The 23,515-nt window shown below is 42.6% G+C and overlaps 1 protein-coding gene across 1 annotated transcript in view; it reads left to right on the forward strand.

Moving 5' to 3' along the window:
* The window catches only part of LOC115025632 (partitioning defective 3 homolog), a 313,173-nt gene that overhangs the window by 281,269 nt on the left and 8,389 nt on the right, over positions 1 to 23,515 (forward strand). Inside the window, exons 24-25 of the mRNA XM_029458033.1 lie at positions 17,300 to 17,420; positions 23,016 to 23,033. Coding sequence (XP_029313893.1) covers positions 17,300 to 17,420; positions 23,016 to 23,033 — 139 coding nt within the window. The remainder of the gene's footprint in view (positions 1 to 17,299; positions 17,421 to 23,015; positions 23,034 to 23,515) is intronic.

Here is a 23,515-nt window from a genome sequence, read left to right on the forward strand (position 1 = left end):
CTCTCTATTGAAGTTCTACCTTTTATGTGTTAGTCTGGTAAAGGCTTGAGGCTTAATGAAAAGATGTGAACAGTGAGAGGTTAAAAGTCTCCTTTCTTTTCTCCCCATTCTATGGCTCCTTATTCAACTGCCCCTTCGACCTCAGCGTTCACTGGGTTACCATGGCACCAAAACCCCTGTAGCAACCCGGCCTGAGCTTCATAAATCAGATTTTTTACTGTGTAGCACTCCTTTTAATCTCCATCCACTGACGGCTTTATTTGATTCCTTCTCTTTGGAGGGCTTTCAGTGGTCAGTCCAAAAAGAATGAAAAGAATGGCAGGGTGTGTGTATGCATGTGTTTGTGTGTGTTTGTATGGATGTACACAGGCGTGAGAAAAGGCCGATAGAAAAACCTTGTTGTCTAAGGCTCCTTTGAACCCTCTGCATGCATTTCTTTCAGTTTGAGTTCCCAAGTGTCTGCTTGTGTGGTGACTTTGACATGGAGCCACAACAAGAATCTCCATTGTCTTAAATGATGAGTTGTTAATCCCCTACCACGTTGTAATCATACCTCACTTTAATATCCAAATGAGGAGGGTAGTCTATTTGTTCTCCTCTCTTCTCATGCTTCCTACTAAATGTGACTTAATTCAATTAAAAGGGAACTTGGCAGTGTCCAGGCAGTCCCATTACTTATTCATAAAGTGACTTTTGTTTCCGTGCAACCTGTTAATCAGAGAGACACTGTGAAGAACACGAGCCAACAAAAAACCCTCCCGGCGACGCCATCAAACTTTAATACAAGTCATTGGTCCCGGTCCCGGTCTTGTCTCAGAGTCTATCTCCCAAACAAACAGCTGAGCTGAGAGAGGACGGCCCCGTGAAGACAGACACGGGCTCAGGTGAGCGAGAGAGGAGTTAGTGCAAAACCAAAGCAGTTAAAGCGTCTGGGCTGGATGACACACTGCACCAAGGGCCATTTCAGTAACTGTCCCATTGATCTGCAAGTTAATGGATGAGATGGCTCTGTAATAGCAGGGACCTTTGGCTCTCAACAGCAGCTGTCCATCTCAGACGTTATAAGCTGTGATCGATGAGATGGCCATGTGAAATCAGATGCTGGCTCAGGTAGTCGTGAGGCTGCCCGAAAGAGCAAAAGTGCTATTGGCGTGTACAGATTTAAGCTTTAGAGTGTACAGCTAAATACAGTTTGGGAGATTCTGGGTAAGTAATAGTACATAATGTTTGTGAGTGTATCTTTTATGTGCAAGTGTGAAAGGGTCTCTGCTATGTTTCCAAATCCACACATTTTAGGTTTGCTTCTGTTTTTACAGTCTGTGTGTGTGTGGGTCTGTGTGTGTGAGAACAAACCTGCACAACTTAATTTGCACTAGATTTCCCATCAATCAGAATCAGTTGCTTTATGGATTGCACACTTAATAGTAAAGGAGTATCAAACTAAGATTTTACAACGTAATGCCTATTGGAAAATACATTTTGTACCCATGTCGCCTTTCAAGTCAATTTTATTTATATAGCTCAATATCACAAATTTGCCTGAAGTGACTTTCCAATCTGTACAGCACACAACACCCTAATGTCTTTACTTCGGATAAGGAAAAACTCCCCAAAAAAACAGGTAAAAAAGGACAGACATACAATATATGTTGTGTGTACAGAATAACCAACCTAATAGAAAATACAGTAAAGACAATAATATACATGGAATTTACATGAAGAATGAATTATGTTCATAGGCAATTCATTTGACTTGTTGACTTGACCTAATGCTGTCTGATTATACGTATTGGAATGTTTGTGATAGCTGCCGGTGTGTGCATGCGGGGAGAGGAGCAGTGTAAGTGGCTGCCGACAAAAGTGTTATATATTTATATTTGTAACAAAACTAGATTTTTGCTGCTTTTCATTTTACCACTAAATCTAAACCTATTTTCACTCTGTGGAGACCATGAAATTGTGTGTATGAACCTATATGTTGTTGTTTGTTTGTGAATGGGTGTCACTCTGAGAACACATTTCCTGTCCACATGTTATATGTAACCCTATGGGAGTGAGTGTGTTACTGTGTGTTTGAAAAGACAGAAGAAAATGAGAGGCAGCCTGTCTATATGGTGATCACGACAATAACGGTGTCAGGCTCTTTCAGTTCTCTCTCTCTCTCTCTCTCTCCCTCTCTCTCTCTCTCTCTCTCTCTCTCTCTCTCTCTCTCTCTCTCTCTCTCTCTCTCTCTCTCTCTTTCTGTCTGTCTGGGCTGCTGAGGAGGAAAGGTCTAGAGTTCATTATCAGAGATTTTCCTCTTGAAGGGGCACAGCGACCAGAACATGTGGCGAGCTCTCATTACTCCCAATGCTGTCACATAATCTTTGCCCACTTACATCCTAGACACAGGGACCTGACTTGTCTGGAATGGTCTTGTCTTATGTATCTATTCCCATTCAACACGGGAAGTTAATCTGAACGCATCTATAGAAAAATCGCCACTTCAACCCATTAGCGCTGTAGACGATTTTGTGCAAAGCCGCCATTACTGAAATAACCAGGGCAGTGGAGAATATTGGATTTAGTGGAGCAATAGCCAATTCATGCTTGATAAGTTTGGAAATCACCCACTTGGGGAATATTGTAATAACCTTGTGCAAATATGGACGTATGCGAAGGAAAACTATCGTAATCTGCCAGAAGTGAAATGACTAGGTTTCACTTCTAAAACAGCCTGAAGATATATTACAATAAGCATAGCAAACTTATACGAGCGGAAAAACTTCACTTTACTCCGTCCGTTATAAGAGGAATTCAGGGTGGGCCACACACATACAAGCACATAAAAACACACATATTAAAGCTGCAGAAGCAAAATAAAATAAATCAATGTAACAATTTTATTGCTTATCTTTATAACATGTGATTCGATTTTAAGGATTTTGCAATTGATTCCTGAGTAAACGTTGACATTTAGCCATTCATCAACACAAATCTGCCAATAACGGAGTGTCAGTCAGCTGTTTTATTTTATTGGACTGTTTATTTGTACTCTGTGGTAAAGCCAATGCATTCTTGGTCGGATACAGATGGCGTGTGATTCCAGTTGCTACAAAATGTTCTAATCTCAGATCTAAAAGTGAAAACAAAACTTTAAAAGAGACCAGTCCTTCTTGTTACCAAGTTAAAGTGACTTTTGGAAGCTAAATTGATATTTTTGGTTCCATTTTTGGCACGGCGACCACACCTTGCTTTTGAGATTGGCATTCTGTGAATGGAGGCCAATTGGCAACCTCCATTTACTGGTACCAGCTGCTTTTGCTCATTGAAGTTGTTGCCTCTCTTTCACACATCAATATGCTTTCTCTCCCTTTTCTCCCCTCTCATTAATCTTTACAAGATCCCAGAATATGGTATAAGTTAAGCTTTGCCATATTAACTGGGTTTTCGAGGCCTATTAAAGCTATTTTTGATAACGCTTTGGTTTTGATTGTGGCAAAATCGTAGAAGCCACTTGTTGAGCTCATTCTTTTGCTCATTAATTCTCTCCTGATGGTGACGGATTAGACTTGGAAATGTACTGACAGCTGACAGTCTCTTGGGATGTTACGTGTTGTTGGTGAAAGACAGGCAGGGTTGGACTCCAGCTCTAGTCACGTTGAAGATGTTTGTTTAAAGTCTCTTTCATGATGTCTTTCCCAGTTGACCTCAAATGGTGTTCTTCAGACACGTCTGTGCCGTCAGAAGTTTCAAAAGCCTGTTCTCTTGTCCTTTTCCCCGTCTTCTTCACAAGATCACCTTGCCAATGCGTCGGTGGAAAAGGGGGAGGGGTATGACTGTTTAAAGGTGATAATGGTCTTTAATCTCCACCAATGATGATTTATCAGCTCCAGGCCAGCCTCCTGCTCTGACTTTAAAACATGAAATAGAAACTATTACCTATTACCGGCTCATCACTCACTTCTTAGAATTTCTGAAGGTGGGGGGGAAAGTGAGAGGGAGAAAAAAAGATAGAGGAAGGAGGCGGGGAAGAATTCATCTCTCTTTTTTCTTCTTTGCAAAGCCACCAGAGCTCCAATCCAATTTGCCAGGCATGTAGAGTTATCCTTAAGCCTGTCAAATGCACTGACAGGGAAAGCTGTCACTTCTCATATTGGTCATATGGTCACAATCAGCACTCAAGTTATTTGTAGGTCTCAGCCATTACACATTCACCACTACCAGGACCCATATAGCAACTCACCACACTCAGACCATAAGTAAGCCAATTTACTCATTTAGTATCATCTTAACTGTCCTTTAAGCTGCTAACTACATCTTATTATAGAGCATACAGCTGTTGGGAATTGTGTTTTATTAATTTAATGGTTTTAATGTCTGCCTTCTGTGAGGTGGTTTTTGGTCTTTAACAATTCACATGAACTCTCCCAGGGACACATAAACTAATTTCCACTTGATATTCTCATTTTCCTACAGTTATTATACTATAGTGTCGGATTTAATTAGTTTTTTTTCATACATATTTAGGTAAGTATTTTACCCCTAGCAGCTTTAAATTAAATGCTAAAGATTAAGGTAAAGAAAATAGGATATTAGCTTTCACTTAGTGTGAGGGGCAAGCTAATTAAATGTGCTTCAGATATTAAGGACACCACTTGGACGAGCCACGCAGTTCTCAGTTACCAACGGTGCAATTATATCTTCATTTCCATGGCATGGCCATTGGCTGTGCGTGTGTGCGTGTGTGTGCGTGTGTGTTGTCATACCTGGAGGATATGTGTTAACTCAGCAGGTTGAGCATTACCAAAGACCTCTATTGTTCTCAGCTCTATTGAGGGTTCTCCAAACACTGGCCTATAATTAAAGGGCTCACTTCTACTTAATGCTTTTGTTCCCATGCCCCCCCCCGATCCTGGGGGTTAGTGATAATGAGCATTTTGTATATGCTTGTGTGTGTATGCAGGCAGATGTAGTCATAGTATCTAAATTTAGATTCGACTCAGTGGAGCATTCGTTCACACATCACCACCACTTTGGCCATCTGTGGGAGAACCCATGACCTTGCTCGCTTTTATTAGCACAAGGGGCTAATCCTTTGTGGCTTGTCTGGGGCTGTGGGAGTACCATCACAAGCGGCTTCTCCGTCACCCATTCCTTAAACCACCTGAAGGTGACAGTGTTTTGTCATCAGTGCCTCTCAGTTTTCTTCAGTGCAGCCTGAACCCCCGAAGCCACAGTGAGCCACCTAACCAGGCCTGAATAATTCTCTCATTAGGAGTTTGGCTCAGTGCTTTGCTGTGTTGTATTTAACATCCTTATAGGGATGTTGTCTATGAACATGAAGCCTTGCCAAAGGGAGGGACTGTGTTTTGAGGTGAAATAAAACACACGCAGAGAGAGAAGTTTTATGAGAACTGCCATCTCTCTTTTTTCTCATCCCTGTGATATTTCACTTCAAGCTCCTGTATTAAAATCGCAGTTTTCTTTTGTGGCTGCTGAAACGGCAGACAGGAGTTTTTCACAGTAAAAGAAGTTCATTAGATAGATGTTTTTGTTCTTTAGGATACAGACTTACAAATTCTGTCTTTTCCTCTCAAATTGTGTCACTCTCACTCTCGTCACAGCTCTGTTTTTCCTTCCTCCGTTTAGTTGGAGGATTAGAAGAGATTACACTGTGATCTGTCTTGTGATAACAGCTCATATTTTGGGAAGGCCTCCTATAGTCACCTGCAGAGAGAAAGAAAGACAAAACATCAAACTTCTTTGTGTGAAATGCTAACAATCTGGGCTCCTGACAGAGTCATCCTTAGCTAATGCCTGTCTGTCGAAAGGCATGGAGGAACATTATCAGATTTCTGTGTGCTCGCTGAGGCCCAAAGCTCATCTTAAGTTACGCTGGTTCAAATCCCTGTGGCTGAGAAGAAACAACAGGACAGGACTGATGTTAGCTTAAAGAAATAACCACTGTCACTTGCTCTAGCTGCTGCCTCTCTTATTCAGGGGGTGGAGTGTGTGTGCATAAGCATGTGTGTGCACTGGGAACGCTGCCACTGAAGCTCTCCTGCAGACTAAAAGCTTGTCACAACTGACCTCATAGCTTTCTGTTGCGCTGAACATGGACAGTTATGGCCCACTAAATCTCTAGGGAGGACAAATCCACTCGAACGTCACCTTTGGCCCCACTGCAATGTCACAAGATCAGTTTTTGGAATATGTACATATATTCTTCAATACTAAATCATTCAAACCAGTTCTCGTTTAGTGTTGTATGTTGACTTTGTATGTTGACTTTCTCCAAACTTTTTCTTGCAGGGTCCAAGCCTATTAATTTATACCAATTGACATTCAAATATGTAATTAAACTTGACCAGTTCTGTCCCCGATGGCCTTTTTCATGCCTTGATTATTGACTGCCAGTGCTCCTGATTAGCATGTCGGTCACAGGGGAAGTGGTGGCCCGCAGTGATGATGATAATTGAGATCATAATCATAGCCAATGAGTTTGTTTGTGTGTGTGTGGGTGTGTGGGTGTGTATGGTACAGTGGTCATAGTTGTGGATTGGGGGGGGGGGGGGGGCTCCCTGCTGTCACAGGGGCTTTTGATTGATTGACGCCTGATATAAGATGATGGATGCGTACTCACATTAAGCCGAGTGACGGCCAAGCCGAGGCTCGTCGCAGCTTCAGCAGTTTAAGGCAACGTTAAGGCTTCATTAAGGCAGAGAGCCACCGTGGCCATTGATCATGGTGGTGACAGGCCAACATTATGTCTTGCTGGGTTGATAATGATGTCATAAACGTGAGGGTCACAAGTTGAAGGGGCATTAACATATGTAAGGCTCCTGGAGGTTGATGGGAGATAGCAGTAATGGCAGGATTTCTGATTTGACTTTGTGACTTTATGGACTACAACATTGTAAAACACACACAGGACAGGGAGTTTTGATATGTGAATATGCTTTACATAAATTTAAATTTAATAAAAAGCTAAATAAATAACAATTTCTAAATAAGTAACGACAACATCCCCCAAATTGTTGTTCACCAGAAAGTAATCTCTTAATACACTTTAAATCTGGAAGAGGCAGTTTATTCGTGGCATTATTGGGCAAAAATTCAATAATAACCTTTTAGCATAATGCAATTTAAGTGGTACCACAGGGTATGTTGTTTTCTGAAAAAGGCTAAAAAATGTTGCTAACAGCTAAACCGTTACGTTAGCTCACAAGGCTCGCCACAGCCGTGAGCACAAGACTAGATTAGCAAGATTTTCTCTATATCTCCGAAACTCTTCTTCGATATTGCTCAACTCTGTTTTTGAGAAGTCGGTCTTCCTGTTTTGGGTTGTTTGGCAGTGTAGGCAGTTCTTGCCAATTCTGGAATTGAAACTCAATCAGGCAAATCAGGCTTTCACCGAAGGGACGTGCACATGCGTCTGCCTGAAAACAGAGCCAAAGAGGAGATGCAGAAGTCTAGTTTTCTTTCAGACCACTAGAATTACAATATATATTATAATTATAATTCTGGGCCAATGAAAATATATTGCTGCAGCTTTATGTGTCATGTAAATCACTTCTTGGTGCTTATGATCTATGGTCATTATGTTTAAGGATGGGAGAAAAATCATTCTAATGTTATGTTAACATTGATTAGTATTTTTTATTTAGCTCTGATTCTCTCATTTTTTTTCCTTTTACTCTTCTTTTTGTTTCCCCATCTGTCAGTATCTGCCAACCTCTTGACCCGCACATTGATTATTACACAACATTGATAGCCTAAATTGAAATGATGCTGCCAGCCTCATCTTTTTCTTTCCTTCGCTCGTCCGTCTGCGTGGCCATTACAAAAGGTCACGACCCCTGACCTCCTCCCTCTTCTATTTTTCTGGCTCTCAGAAGAGGGCTCCGAGACCTAATCCAGTAATGGAGGAGACAGGAGAGCAGCCAGTACAGGACGCCAGGGGTTAGTGGGGAGGGTAAAAGGGGCAACAGCTTCCCTCCTCTCTTCCCTTAATTTTTTTCTGTACCAGCCTCCATCCATTCCAAGTACCGCCAACCAGGCGTCCCATATCCCCACCCCTTTCCCTCTGCTCACCACTTAAAGCTGGGACCAGCTGCGCCAGAAGCAAAAATATTCACTGGAATCCATCTTTTTAATTCTGCTTTATTACACCCACTATCAATATTGTTATTGTTTAAAGTGGCCCTGGCTCTAGCTGGGCTCTGACTGACGGGCATCCCACCGTGCCTCTCGCGTTAATTATTTATAGAGGAAGTAGCGGCAGCACAGGGGGTCGAGGAAGAGAAGACTTGGGGGCTGCTTGTGTAGGGGACGGCGAGGAGACCTACGGAAGGTTGGTGTGAATTATTTACCATTGGCTCATGGCTCATGGCCCGCAGAGCGCCAGGCACTGACATTTGGAGAGGGAGCAATTGTCTGCATTCAGCACAGTTTGATGCCACACTGGAGTAAATGAGATACTTTACAGGTGTAGGCCTTGCAGAATTAACCTGGGGGACCTAATAAAAAACAGGTTTTCTGTTCTGCTTTTTACCACAAATATCACAAAGCAGAGAAGAAAACCTTGAAAATTATACACCAGATGTCAAATGATACATTTCTGAATGCATATGTAATATGTGGCCAATGCACCAGTGTTCCTAATGCCCATTTGAAATCTAATATTAGCCTTTCATTATAGGTAGCCTGTGAGAGTGTGTCATTTTGGCACCGTGCTAGAATAGCAAGCGAGTAAGAGAGGGTCAGCTGCATGTGAATATCTGCATCTGCTCATTCACATGCTGATATGTTTTGCATATATTTGCATTAAAGGACCATACAAGTGTTTTAATCCACCCAGCTCATTTTGACACACTGTTTACCGTGTTCCAAAGCATACCATAGATTATTTTTATGTGCTTTTCCCAACCCCCAGGCAAACATTTGTTTTCATTCATCACAGAATGCTATGAAAATTATGTTGCAGACACCAGATGGTGAACTCTCAGTATGCTGTTAACACACAGTAAACAGCATATTTGCTTTTATTTCGGTCAAAGTCACAGTACAGTATTGTTGCGTAGTTATGCAGTTGCAAATGACAACTGTTTTTAAATGTTTTTGGGTGGATATGTTGAAGTGATGGTGAAAAGATCAGACATCTAAAAGTCAACTGCAGCCTAATTATTTCTGTAAGTGTTCAAATCAGCATACAGCAATATTTCCCTGAAGATAAAAAGATGTGAAACACTGTGGAATCCTCTGGAAGATAGTCCGTAAATCATTCATAAAATGTAATTCTCTAGAACATGCAAAAAAACTATTATCCTCTTTGATATAGCAAATACTGTCTCAGACCTCAGTCAGTGAAAGTCAAGTTACCACCACTTAAAATCAGAGATATTTTAAATGGCACACTAGATGAGGTTTCATGGTAGCTGACACCACCAACTTTTTGTATTATTCCAATCCATTCTCTGGTTTTTAGCAGGGGCTCACCCCAAGACCCGTTTTTGATTTGCTCCCCTGCAGACTGTCTGTTTTCCTGCTACTGTGCTGAGGCTGTGGTACGCTGTGCTTGAAAAACGTGTTCCTCTCTAATAAGCAGCCTGTGGGCATTCCAGCACATGAGAACAGCTGAGGGATGAAGCTGTTTCAGAATGCAAAGTTAAAAAGTAAGTGGGAAAGGAGGAGTTTGGCAGGGGGTTTGCAGGGTCACACAGCTGTGTGATGAGCTCAGTTGGACCTGGCCAGGCAGGTTGGAGATCTCTGTAGGACTGTTTCTTTGGGATTATGACTGTGGCAGTACACCAAAACTGAGAAACACGGGGAACAAGCAGCTTCTCCCTTTTGTTTTGTATACTCCATAGTTCCAAAACATGTTAAAATCAAGTAGTTTTGCAGGTTTTCTACCTCCCATTTTACAAGAATGTGCTCACTTTCACATAGCAGGTTTTCAAACTTCAGATGTGGCATCTATTTAACGCACGGCACTTGAGGCATCTATACTTGGCTGGACAGACTCGTCTCAAGATCTACTCGGCTCCTTCTTGTCTAATTGCTGTCGTTGGTCTAGCTGGTGCTTCAACAAAATTCTCCAGCCCTCTCTGGGCTTTGGAGTGCTACTTAAAAGAGAAACCAGCAAAGGTGACTCGTCGCTGCGGCACACCAGCCTCACTGGACATTTATTTGAGGTCACTTAATGCAAAATACAGCAACCAATTTTCTATTTCACGGCGCCAACCTATACTTAAACCACATATTTTGGTGTCAGGGTCCATAAAACAGTATACTGGAAGCCAAGGTCATATAGTATACCCCAGCTCACTTCTCCTCTGGCCTCTTAGTGTCAAGCTAGCTGATATCTCATAAAAGCTGTCTTTAAGGCCTGATGGGCTCATAAAAGCTGAGCTAACCTGTTTAGATGGATACTATAGCCTATGGCCTTCACACCTTATTTAACACTTACACTTCACTCTCCTTACCCTGAAGAGGAATGTTGACTCGTCAGATACCTCTGTTCAACATTAACAGCCGTGACACTGCACAGTACAGAAATAGACATGAAAATTTCATATTTGATGGGAATTATTCACCCTGTTATGAGATTTGGGCTGTCACACATGTGTTTTTATACTGTTCATATGCTTCTTTGAAAAAAAAAGATTCACTGTATTAGATTCTGGGGCATGATCCAGCAAATTCATTTTGTTAGTGCTTGCAAGTTTTGGGCACATGATTAGCTTTAATCATTAGCATGCAGCTCAGCTTTGTCTCATTATGAAGGGGCACTGCTCTGAACTTACTATGACGAGTACGCATGCCAGTGCGAGAGTGTGTGTTTGTGCCTGTGTGAATACATTATGCAGTCCCAACCATACTCCAAGTCTCTCTCTCTCTCTCTCTCTCTCTCTCTCTCTCTCTCTCTCTCTCTCTCTCTCTCTCTCGCTCTCTCTCTCTCTCAGTGTGAGCGAGTGCCTCTGAATCAATGGATTGGGATTACAAGCCTTAACTTCAAAGTTCATCTCTTTCTTCATGGAGGAAAGCTGTCAGGAGCTGCCTGGCTCCTTTCTTCTCAGAAAATAACTTATAGAAAAGTTGCCAGCATTGAGGCGAAGAAAGTTCTCAGAGAGACTGTCATCCATATCAATTTTAAGCCATGCCCGTACAATGTTGCACAACATGCCGTCTTATTGTTAACCACATTTATACGATCAAAAATCTTTTTTTATACAGTGAAAACTAACTTTTTGAACCCGGCCTCAGTAAGTTGCCTTTACTTCAAATGGACAGCCACTATGACGTCCTGTCTGTCCTCCCATCTGTCCCTCACTCTGACTTTGAGCAGCTGCACAGGATCGGTTGAATAATTGATCCATTTCCGGACTGCACTTCAGCATCCACCTTTTTTTAAACTTTTATTTACTCGAATGTTCTGGCCATCCAGCTGGCTCTGTCAAACCATCGCCTCAAGCCATTTCACCGGCCTCTTTCTCTTTCTCATATACAGTATTGGAAGTTTTAAAACAACCCAGAACACTTTTAGTTCCTCTTTTGTAGAAAAGGTCACACCTGTTTCCTTCTAACCACGAGTAATACATCCACTGCGCCGAAACGCAAGCGCCTTTGATCAGTTCCAGTGCGTTCTCATTGGAACTAAAGCCATAAAACTTGCCAGTGAAAAGGCTGTGCAAAAGGCATTGATGGTGTCTCCCTCAAATTTAGACAGCTGCAAGGCCAATTTCTCACTTGCACCTGTATTTTGGCAATCCCTCAAGCAGAAGAATGAAATAGAGAGAAAGAAAGGAGTGTTTGAAATGTAATGACTTGTAGAGAAGAGTGGTTATAGCACGTGTCCTTGGGGTAATAAAGCAAATTGGATGAAGTCGGGGCAGAGGGGGTGGCAGGCTGCACGTGTGCTGAGGCAAAAGGGGCTTTTAAACTGCTGAGGAGTATACCTTTCTAAATGGACAAAGAGATAGCTGAAGAACTACTTCTTTCCTTCGTTTTCTATGAACCGTTTTTTCTTAGTTGAGGGCCCTCTGTGCTTCCCTGCAGGGCAAAGCTGTTTCTTAATTTCTCACACTAGAGAAGCAAGAGATGAACGGTACACCAGAGACCAACCATGCTGGACAGTCTGTTGGAGCTCTACAGGCGTTGCTTCTTTCCCTTGTTAATCAGAACTCCACACTCCCACCACGCCACCACCATGGCTTAGGCAGGCATCCCAAATGATGGCCTCTTAGGTCCCCCAAGGACCCCATATGGGCTACTTTGGAGTCTGAAAGGCACCATGGATACACATACACACATTCACACACAGTTCAACAACAGCAACAGCCCCCATCTAGAAATGGGGTTTTCAGCTGGCAAGGCGCCACTGTCAGTGCATCAGTCACAGGAGAACATGGGTGAAGTCAGAGCCTGACAAATCCAGGGTATTATCAGGCCTTTGTCCAGCCTGCAGCTGTCACTTACCAGGCTAGTGGGAGAGGATGAGGGGGTCAGAAGGGAATTCATGGCCTATCCCTGTAACTACAGAGGAGTATTGAGGCATTCAGAGATAAAAACATATGGAAAGAAAGAGAAAGAAAGAAAGGAGAGAGATGAGGCAAGAGAAAAAACTAAAGGATATTTTTATGAAGATGGGAAAGAGGAAAAGAAATGCTGGGAGAGAGCTATATGCTTCAAATGCTTTCGTTTGATTGCATGAATCATGGCAGATTGGCCGATATATGCTGATTTCCTCTGAAGATTCTAAAAATGTTTTATCTGTCCCTCTCCCCTTCGAAAATGACCAGCGGTAATGCTGATCTAATCTTTTTCTATCATCGCGGTAGGTTCCAAAGGCTGTCCATCTTCCCAAAAATGCCTCATCTTTCTGTCTTTGAAATAAATGAAAGTCCACAGGGCGATGGAATAAAGATGAGCTAAGCCTTTGACTTGATGTAAGATTGCCAACGGGCCCAAATTTAAGAAGCCTGCCCCATCATCTGCTGCGTGGAGATACTGGGGCCAGAGCAAGAAACCAGATAATCTGATAGAATTTCAATCAGCATTGATCAGATAAAAAATAACAGACTGTCTGATTTTAAAGTCAGACTGAAGCCCCAACAGTTCAGCCTTTTCCCCTCTACGAGGAAATGAACAAGTCTGTGACAACTCTCAGAACTCCTGTCAAACTTCTGTTGAAATTGTACCCCCAGGATTATAACACTCTGTTTCTCTCATTCTGATTGGCTGTGACTGGCCCCTGACCTTAGGTATGTTCACATGACCCATGTTACACTCTCAGTGATTGGATTACTCCTTTATTGGCCAGTGGCCGTGTTTATAGAGCATGCCGAGACTCAGTGTAGCTTTGATCCACCAACAGAAGCAAAAAGGGGGGCTGTGCCATAGTTTGCATCCTTGGCCTAAGCCTTGTGGTGTGTGAGACATCTGCCAAATCCTCCTGGATCAAAGGATGACTATTACACAGACAGGCGTCCGCATAACCCCAACTGCAGCTTTAGATGGCTCATGACCTCTGTCAACAGGTCAGGTTGAAAAACACAGGTGGGATAGGGGTCACACATACGTATGTATGCACATAGACTGACCATTGGTTCTTGAAACAAAAGCACAACGTGATGTGCTCCTGTATAATCTAAAGCCTAAAAGTGTGATTTACTTACAAAGCTATATTCATCACAAGTTCAAAAAGCTTGAGGCTTATTTTGTTGTTGTTCTTTGGCATTTTCCCACTTCAACTAGTTTTTATAATCCTGTCTTAATAAGGGAGAGGATGAGCAGCAGGGGGAGGAGGAGGTCAGTAGAGGGTCTGTTGTTCAGATGGACCTGAATCCTTGCTGTTTGACCTGCCTCTGCATGCCTGCAAATTCACAAGTTCACCTCTCCAAATAAGCCTTCAGAATAAGCTTTCAGCCAAGCTATAAATACAGCAGGCAGTGTGACTTTACAGAATACAAATGTCTGTAAAGTGAGGAGAAGAGAGACGGGGAGAGGGAGAGTGTGCGGCTGCTTCTTTGAGCCTCCTTCCACATCTATGTGTTGCAGTCTGTGTTGCAGGGGTACGTTTGCATGCATTTGGGAGCGACACGGCCAACCTGAGAGGCCAAATGCTGACATTTGAGCCCGGACGACCACACGGATGAATTTTGAACATATCTCATTATACAGGGCAGAATGAAGATGCTGGCTGTGAAAAGGCTGTGGCATATGGATACTTAATCGGCATCTCATTTTCCATTGACTCACGTTTAAAAAAAACAGCCCTGCAAGCTCATATGATCATGATGCAGACAGCCTGCCTGTACCCCTGAGTACACTTACACAACCTGTGACCTTTTTCCCTTATGCACAAACATGTGGCTTATAGCAAACTGATGAGCAGCACTCATTCATATTCTTTCACACCCATCTATTCGTGGCTGGGGTGACATATTCATCCTAATTGTAGAGGTAGTCTACTGACGTAAATTGCCGCCAGTCCCCCCCCTCCCCCCCCACCAATCTTTTTTTGCAGCTCTTGTTCTTCAGACCCATTACAGACGTTGATGTATTCTCAGGGGAATTTATAAGCAGTGACACCCGATGCATCGTCAACGATCATGCTGACTAATTACACAATGGGGTGCCCAAGCATTGGGGAGCTCTCAGGGACGGCGGCTGAATCCATCTTCTTTATGTATGGAGACAGGCCTGCTACCTGGCTGTTACAGTGATAGTGGTGCCTCTTTGTGCTTGATTTCTGCTCTTCCCCAGTGCTTAGCTTTCCAGCTCTTTTTTCTTACCATATGAATATTTTTACACTGGAGAATTCCAGTTCTGTTTTCCAGGAAACCCATCAACTTGGTACCCCCACGGTGGGTGGAGGACGAAGAGGAGAAGCTCCTGCAGATAATCTAGATATTGCACAGGCCTCCTTTGAACTGCCAGTGACAAATTCACCCCTCGTTAAATCCCACCCCCGCTCCCAGTCCCTACACGACGCAATTTCCATTTGTAGCACTTTGAAAGATATATTGAAGTGCCTTGCTGCTAGTTTTTGGATTTGATGAAGATCTTGTCTTCGCTGATCTTCTCCCATTCCACTCCACAGCACTTTATCCATCACAAACTGGAGCAGAAATGTGGTAATATACAGGCCAACTCTCTTCATTGCTGTCGTGGGTGAGAGAAGGGCAATGGGTCCTATTATGTAGGACGTATATATGGACTCAAGTAGTCTTTTTTATAGCCTGTTTTGTGGCCCTTTTTCTGGATCCCCAGCTGGCTCCCACTGCCCCGTCTGCTTCCTCTAGCCCAGTGGTGCATGTTTGAGATGCTGATGCTAGCACTGACTCTCCCTAGAGGGTCAAAGAGACAAATTTACGAGGCTGTTAGTTTGGAGTCAGCCTGGTCTTCTCTTTGACCAGCCTCAGGGATTAAACTAATTGCATGTATTGGACTTTCCAGATCTATGTTTGGTCTTTTCCCATGCATTACAGTCTCGTCAACTCTCTTTCTCTCTCTCTCTCTCTCTCTCTCTCTCTCTCTCTCTCTCTCTCTCTCTCTCTCTCTAGAAGATGACATGTACTGTATTTCAACGGATGTATAAGTAGGCATATATTTGGGAAATGTGAGGAAAATTAATTCAGAAATGCAGATGTATTTTTTTTTTCTCCTCCTACTTTTGCATGCTGTATGTACAATATAAGTAAGGCACACACACTTTCTCAGAACATATAATAGGGGAAATCTAGAATCCTTTGCCTTTAAAGGGTATTTTGAAATTCACCGGACTCAATGTGCACATGGAGGATGTAGCATTAGTATTCATACAGAAACAGCTGATAAGGGTTTTGTAGTTAAAAGTAATAAAAACGTGTTTGATAAAATACAGCAAAATCGAGGCGAATTCCATCCTTTATCTCTTTAAGTGTTGCCATAGATTTGAGTTCTATGTGGCTCTATGTGGTTTATAGATTACAATTAGGTCGTTACATATCTTTAACATCACATGTGCTATTTAAGCAACCTCATGCCCAATAACGGGCAGCATTGATTTTGTAATGAACATAAATAGAAGGACTTCACCATCACCCCACACCCTAGTAGCATAAGCCACCTCACACCCCAATGAGCCACGTAATTGCCCACATCCACATAAAAGGCTTAATGTACGCTCCCTGCTCTCCCACACACATAAAGATATAGGAATCAAATGGACTATAACTAATACAATTGATTTTGATCAGCCAGTACGAATAACATGAAAACATTGTCTCGCCAAGTGCTACTCAGGGGCACGCACCGAGATCCGTTCATCCTTTATGAGCTGCTATTTATTGTGCTTTTAATGAAGCTTGATTGGCAGCATGTCCTAGTGCCCATTATCATCCGAAGGATGTGCTCATTCAAATCTGCAATTATCACCATAATTGCACCCAGAATCCTCTGGGCCTAAATAAGCAATCACTCCCAGCGCTGGCGTGCCACCTGTAAGTGTTCCCCAGGAGAACACACAGAATGACAGGGTAACAGGTCCTGGCTCACTTCCTTTCTTTCCCTTCTCCCACATGCTCTTGATTAACCTTTCCCTTTTTCTCTCAACGCCAACCCAGAGAACACCCCTCCTACCTTTTATCTCCCTGTCCTTCCCTCACCCTATCCATTCCCAGATTTCCCATCCCTATCCAGCACATATTCCTAACCTTTGGTCACTTTCATCCCTTTGGTATGCATAAATATATGCCTATTATCAAGCCGGTTGTCTCACCATAATTATGCATTTTGTCATGTGCTGCCTCTGTAGCTGGTGATAAAAGAAGAGCCTGATTAAGCTGAGGGAAAGCTATTGATTTCTATTGATAGGTCCCTCAAAGCCCTCTAATGAAGGGGATGTAAATTAGGGTTTTCCACAGTGTTTAATGACTACGTACCATAAAAGGCCGCCATTCTCCTGCAGTCTAAAAGGGACATGGATCACTCGCAATGGTGCACGAGGGACACTTTCAGTTATAGGGATGTTCAGGAGCAAAGGCTGGAAGGAGGGAGGGTGGGAAGAAAAAGTGCATAGAGATGTCAGTCAGGTATGCAAAAGATAATCATAACTGTCAGATCAAGGGATCCTCAACACAATTTACAGGGGTGTTAAGGTGGTCAAGTGAATTATTCAGATGTGAAAAAGCAAGTAATGTGTCAGGTATTATTTCTGAGTGAGAGCTTGCTGGAAAAATCCTGATAACCGCTAAGCGTGCTATCTGGATTCAAAACAACAAGTCCCGCTATCTCACCTCCCCTTTCTCTCTCTCTCTCTCTCTCTCTCTCCCAGCAGTCAGATGGCTCCCAGTAACCACGACCGGATACAAATGCTGAGGCACGAGTTCCAGCAGACCAGGCAGGAGGATGATGTGGAGGACCATAGGCACACCTACAGCTTCAACCAGTCCTGGGTGAGTGTTCAATAGGAGCTGCGCTCCATCAGAGTGGCGCTGAGCTGCACAGATACACATTCTCCAAAACACCCCACACCCAGAGCTCTTAGAGGGATTCCCCCAGCTGCCTAATGGATTTCTTACACTCAAATAGTTAGATTCCTGGATCTTATTTCTTCGACTATCTACTTTTGACGTGACCTTACTTTGATCAGAGTTGGGCACTTCTCTGTAACACAGCATAATAATATCATTGTGTAGGAGTTGGCAACAAATCAAGATTTTAGTATTTCAATGTTTCTACAGAACAGAAAATACCTTTTGATATTGGTATTCTCTTGATGAGTACAGGTATTACCCAGTTCATTTGACCAAATACACAGTAGATAAAAATGTTACAGTACATTTTATTCTTTCAAACTGATGACCCCACTGGGCATACACTCGAATTGTTTCCTGCGATCATTCCCAGGAGAGATGAAAACGTTTTGTGTTGAGTCGATGAACAATAATAACAATCTGACTAGTGAAATGAATAATGATTGACAGTGCGAAGCCCCAGCACGACATTAACTTCCAATGGTTCCATCGTCTGACCCCGTCATCCTTTTGGGCCATCAGTGTTGTATGACTGCCAAACCATCTGACTCATGCCGCTAAAACGTTTGGCTTCAGTCCCAACTTCTGCCAATTTTTTGACTAATTTCTAATTCCTGGGTCCGACCTTTGACCTGGAACTAATTGCTAATTACTCACATCTGAGTCTGTCTAGGAAATATGACACACATACAGTACGGCAGGAAGGAGGAGATGAACAAGGGGAACATTCTATGATAAGTGATTGTTCAGGACTTTGAGGCAAAGTAAGGGGAGAGCAATGAAGACAGTGAGGCACACTGTTCATTTCCCATTTCCATTAGTCTTGATTAAAGGGATTTTTAAATGAAGACTTTTTAAATTAAAATTTGAGAGTTTTTTTTAAGCCATTCTCCTGATTGATCTGAACCAACAATGGGATTTACTTCTCATAATTGGAAAAATGTAATCAAGTTAATTCCTTTGTTAATTCATTCAGACCTGATCTCATATTCCATCCTGCTGTGCGACCGCGCCTGGAGTTTAAGTAAAGAAACACTTTCATCTTTCCACATAGCGTATTATATCCCTGATTATCTTAACATGCTGTGCCACCATTTACTTAACTCTGACTTCTAAGTTTGTTAGGAGTGATATAACTCATCGGTTGACACTTTATTTAAGGTCATACATCCTCTTTATGTTTAACTATAACCAAACAATAACAGAGCCAAACGTATATCATCAAGCCGGAACATGTTAGAGGTCAAATATTTGTATATGTTTGAGCTTTAATGGCTTCAAACTGACATAGCTTTTTTTTTGTCCTTTGACTTTCCTGACCTGGTTGTAGACGGAAGGGAATTGTTACACCAAGCGGAGTTATTTTCTAAATTATGGGTCAGAATGTCAGACCTTGATAGTTAAAATATTTGGCATCCAATTATGAGGATGTGGCGGATGTGGCCGGGATCTTTTGTTGTTTTTCCTATTGTCTGAATGAGTTTGGGTTAGACATTACAGCATCCTTCCCACCATGTTTTATAGAGAGCAAAGCAGACTTTTATTGCTCTGGATTTCCATCAGTGTTAGTCCCACTGATGGTTGAGAATCACTGAACGCAGACATCTCTTGCCACTGTTTTCTTAATCTCTCTCTCTCTCTCTCTCTCTCTCTCTCTCTCTCTCTCTCTCTCTCTCTCTCTCTCTCTCTCTCTCCGTTCTGGCTCCCAAAGTGAGATGCTAACCGTTTGTTCAGCACTAAGCAGTCTCAGTGTGTCTCTCTGAGCCTCTGAGCTCCTAATTGCATGTGATTGTTGACATTGCTGAGCATACCCCGACTACTCCACTGGTAATAAGATATAGGGGCAGCCCTGGAGTATTGAAGTCTATTTTATTAGTCCTCTTTCATGTTATTTTAGTCCTGCGAACAAGGATTTACAACGGCAGAGCTTGTTAGGAAAGATACAGGCCTGCCCATACTATGTGTCGACACAGATTAGAGGAACTCGAGGGAAACCCTGTCTTACTGTCATCAAAAAGCAGGATGGATATGGCTCTATTTGAGGAGGATGAGGTAGCATTTTGATACTTAAAAAATCCCCCAGGGGAAACATGTGAGGTGGCATTTTTGAAAAGAGAAAGAAAAAGCTTTGAGAGGAGTACGGAAAGACGCAGGGCTAAGAGGTGAAATGCACTTTTTATACTTCACTTGCAGTTTCCAATTTTTAAAACTGACACATTGTCATTGTTGAACGTTGTCCATAATGATGAAAGTGAAACCTCTGTGACCTCCACTCACAACTTTCAGTGAATGTAACCATGAAAAGGCAAGCTGTTGAGAAGGCAGTTAAATGCCTCCCACATCAGAGTCTGTAAAACTGCACTTTGATGCACATTGTCCCTGAGTACTCAAGGTTACGTTGTAACGGCTTCCACACAGATCTCACAAGCCAGAACAGGAGCAACTGCTAGAATCTCCAGGCATGCCTCGGTTGTAATATTTAAACCGTCTATTTCTTACAAAAACAAACAGCACCAGCTCAGATTTTCTCCGTCACTTATCCAGATAGTATGATTTAAAGTAATACTGACAAAAAATATCTCACCTCAAGGTCTATTTAGTAGCTGCTGGATCGTATCACACGATGGCTTAAAAGTTGAGCTTCACCGTTCGGTCTTGACAAGTTGGCATGGAAATGTTCAAATTTCAATATTGTATGAAAGCTTCTAAATTGACATACATGTGAGACTGGTATTTTTCAAGAACTGTATTCAGGTTTCAATAAGTAACTTTGAAACTCACCTAAAGCTGTTACGGACTGGAGTGTTTTAAATGTTGTGGCTAAAGCTGTAGTCTTGAGACGTACTGTGATACTATATCACTATATATACTGTGATATACAATATTCTCAGACAGACCAGTCTGTTTGCATCCTCCAGACATATGTTGGTCCTTCATTTTTCGCTTATGTTCATAGTAGAATTGTACAAAGTCATGCTGCCTCACTCTCTTTCTGTGAACATTGGTTGGGATGTAGTCGTCATGTTTGAATAAACTTTATTGGAATTGTCACTGTACAAAATCAACGGGGGGGGGTTATGTGTTTACATTCAGTTAGAGCTCCATGTCGTGGCCAGTCAATTGATCTGTACAGTGTGAGCATAAAAAGGCCTACACTGTGTAGTGTGAGTTACCAAACGATTAATAAAAAAGCAGTGTCTGCACAGTCATATTTCTTATTTGATTTACTTTATTTGTTGCCCAATAGTATCCAATATCCTCTTCCACTGATTCCAAACAGAACTTTTTAAAAAATGTTTTCAAAACAGAAAAAGTGCATTAAAATGATGATCATAATGAGGAACAGACACAAAGGGAGCACATGGAGCCGTGTGAGGCTCCCTCTCTGTGAGTTGACCCCTGGCTCGTCTCTGGGGTGTGTGAGACTGAGCTCAGGTATGTCTGCTGTGAACGCCTGTAACGACAACGCTTAGGTCAGTCCTCGAACCCCCGGCTCCTCCTTAATGGAATAATGACCAGGACACGAGAAGCCCTGTCTATCATGTTGCCCCCAAGCCAACACGCAGAATTAGAGCTGGCATGTTTTCTCTCCCTCCCTCCCTCCCTCCGTGCTGCTCTTCGAGAGGGGATTTCCAGATGTTCATCATAAAGCTCTATGTATTTTCCAAAGAGTTGCCTTTTTTTCTCCCTCACTCTCTGTCTGCAGCAATAAAATCAATTTCTGCTGTTGGATTGGAGCGCCAATGAGCATGACCACACAGAGTAGTGCGAGCGCCACGCTGGTACCTTACTTCAAACACACCGACGGCAGCCTGCAACGCCCTCATTTATGTGAATTATTTTGATTTTATTATCGTTATCTACTGCTACCAGGATACATGTGTCTGCAAACATTTGCTGTGTTTATGCAATCTAGGGTTACTCTGAATATGTTGCTTTCATCTTTCTGGGTGTTTGATTATGTACAGCTAACTCTTCCATATGTGACCCCGTGAATAATAAGCCACTTTTAGCCACAGTCCCTCGACTTCCCATGGGCTAAAAAAGGTTAGAGTTAAGACAACATAGCTCTGTCCCATGCAGCGTGTGAGCCCATGACCCCAGTCACACAGTATATGGAGTGTGTCATGTGATGCGGCCAAGCATAAGGTCATTTTGTCCATATTTGCATGCACTTGCGAGTGAATTCTCACAGATATTGTTGCAATATAGCCAGTTTCCTCTGGTAGCTTCTTTTCACAGCTTGACCACACAAACTTCGCAGAAGAGGACCGTAACATATGATGAAAGTTAGCAGGGAAATCCTTTAGCCACTCTTGATTTGTACCTGTGAGGCTTCTTTTTAATAGCGCTGAGAGGTTTCTCTCTCTTCAAGATGCATCTTGGACACGTGGACTAACTCATTGTCTCCTCGCTACTATCTCGATCGCTAAAAAATAACCCGGCAGGATTTTCCAACCACAGCTGGTTATGTCGATTATGATGATATTGATCAATCTTTTGTCGAGCTTCTTCCCAATGGTTCGCTAACGCTAGCTGTCAAGGCCGCATGGGTGAATTATGGATATTGCTGTTCAATGTAGTGCATGCAGCAAAGCGTGGTTTACTGATCTCGTGATTACAAACGCCATAAGCAACATGACTTGCTGACATTCTTTATCCGCATATCACAATCCTACAGTTATGTAGCTTGTTGGGGCTGTGAAATGGATTTATTTTTTATGGCAAATGCAATATTGGTGCATTGTTCCAGACACATCTCATCATCACTCAGAGCGTAAATGTGCACAGATGTATGCATGCCCACCCAGCTTTTTGTTAGTGCACTCAATATACTTTGATACGAAACTGAGTGTGTGTGTGTGTGTTCACAGATAAGATTTAGAACTGAGGGAGAAGAGGAGAACAAAGCGATTACACTTCTCTTGTGTCGACATAATAATGCATTTCAGTATTATTACCCCACACAGATATCTTCACAATAAAAGATAAGACTCTAGCATTTTGTTCAGCTATTTGTGCATGCTGTGGAGTCCTTAAGTGATATTGAGATAACCAACGCTTTCCGTTTCACCATGGTTTCCTGGGCCAGCGACTGGGAAACAGCAGACCACACTGCTTGCGTTCAGATGGATACTACGCCCGGAGCTACACACCCCGGCGACCACAAATGGACCGGACTTGCTTATAATAAATTGGGGGAATTGGGTCGAGGACTTTAAGAGTGACCAACCGTAGTGTTTGTCAGGATGTGGCGTTTCACCGTTCTCTCACTTTCTCCTTGTTGCGTCTTCCCATCAGCTACTTAATGTCTTCCATATGTCTGTTTGTGTACAGCAGGTCGTCTCTCTTCAAACTCTTCCCTATGTGCTGGGCTACAAACATAGCATCATGAGGAGTGTGGGCAGCAAAGCCATATGTTAGTGCTGACCAATCACAGCAACCTGCTTTGATATCTGAAAGGTCTGTGACCAGCTCTGAACCAAGAAATATTACACCTTGGAACTTTTAGAGCTCAACGCCTTCCCAGCTGCTTTCCTGGTTCTGGATTTTTGATAGCTGCAAATAATTTTCATAATTACGTCCCCCCCGACTCACCGTCTGTGAATGCTCTTATGTTTAAACAGGTGGAGATTTCTTTTTTTTTCTCCCTGCTTTGTCTCTGACACCACCAAGGAAGCGGGAGAGATAAAAGCGTGCCGTATTGACATCATTTTTCACATTATTGGATAAAAACGAACACGGACGTCTCTGATTCGATTTCGACAAATGTCATGTTTTATATGGCATTGTATTCCAGGCCTAACATGGAATAATCTGATTCTCCTTCCCTGATAATGCCATTACACTGACTGATTTTCTCTCATGGCTATTTCTCATGCATTTCTCGTGACATGGCGTCATCTACCTCCACCCCTTCGGTTTTAAACCGAAGCGTCAAGCACCTTCGGATTCTTCACCACTTCCTTTTCAAATCCCATTAAAAGGTTTTAGTGTGCGTGACTAATTATTTT

The sequence above is a fragment of the Cottoperca gobio genome, chromosome 20 (assembly GCF_900634415.1).
Source record: "Cottoperca gobio chromosome 20, fCotGob3.1, whole genome shotgun sequence".
NCBI lineage: Eukaryota > Metazoa > Chordata > Actinopteri > Perciformes > Bovichtidae > Cottoperca > Cottoperca gobio.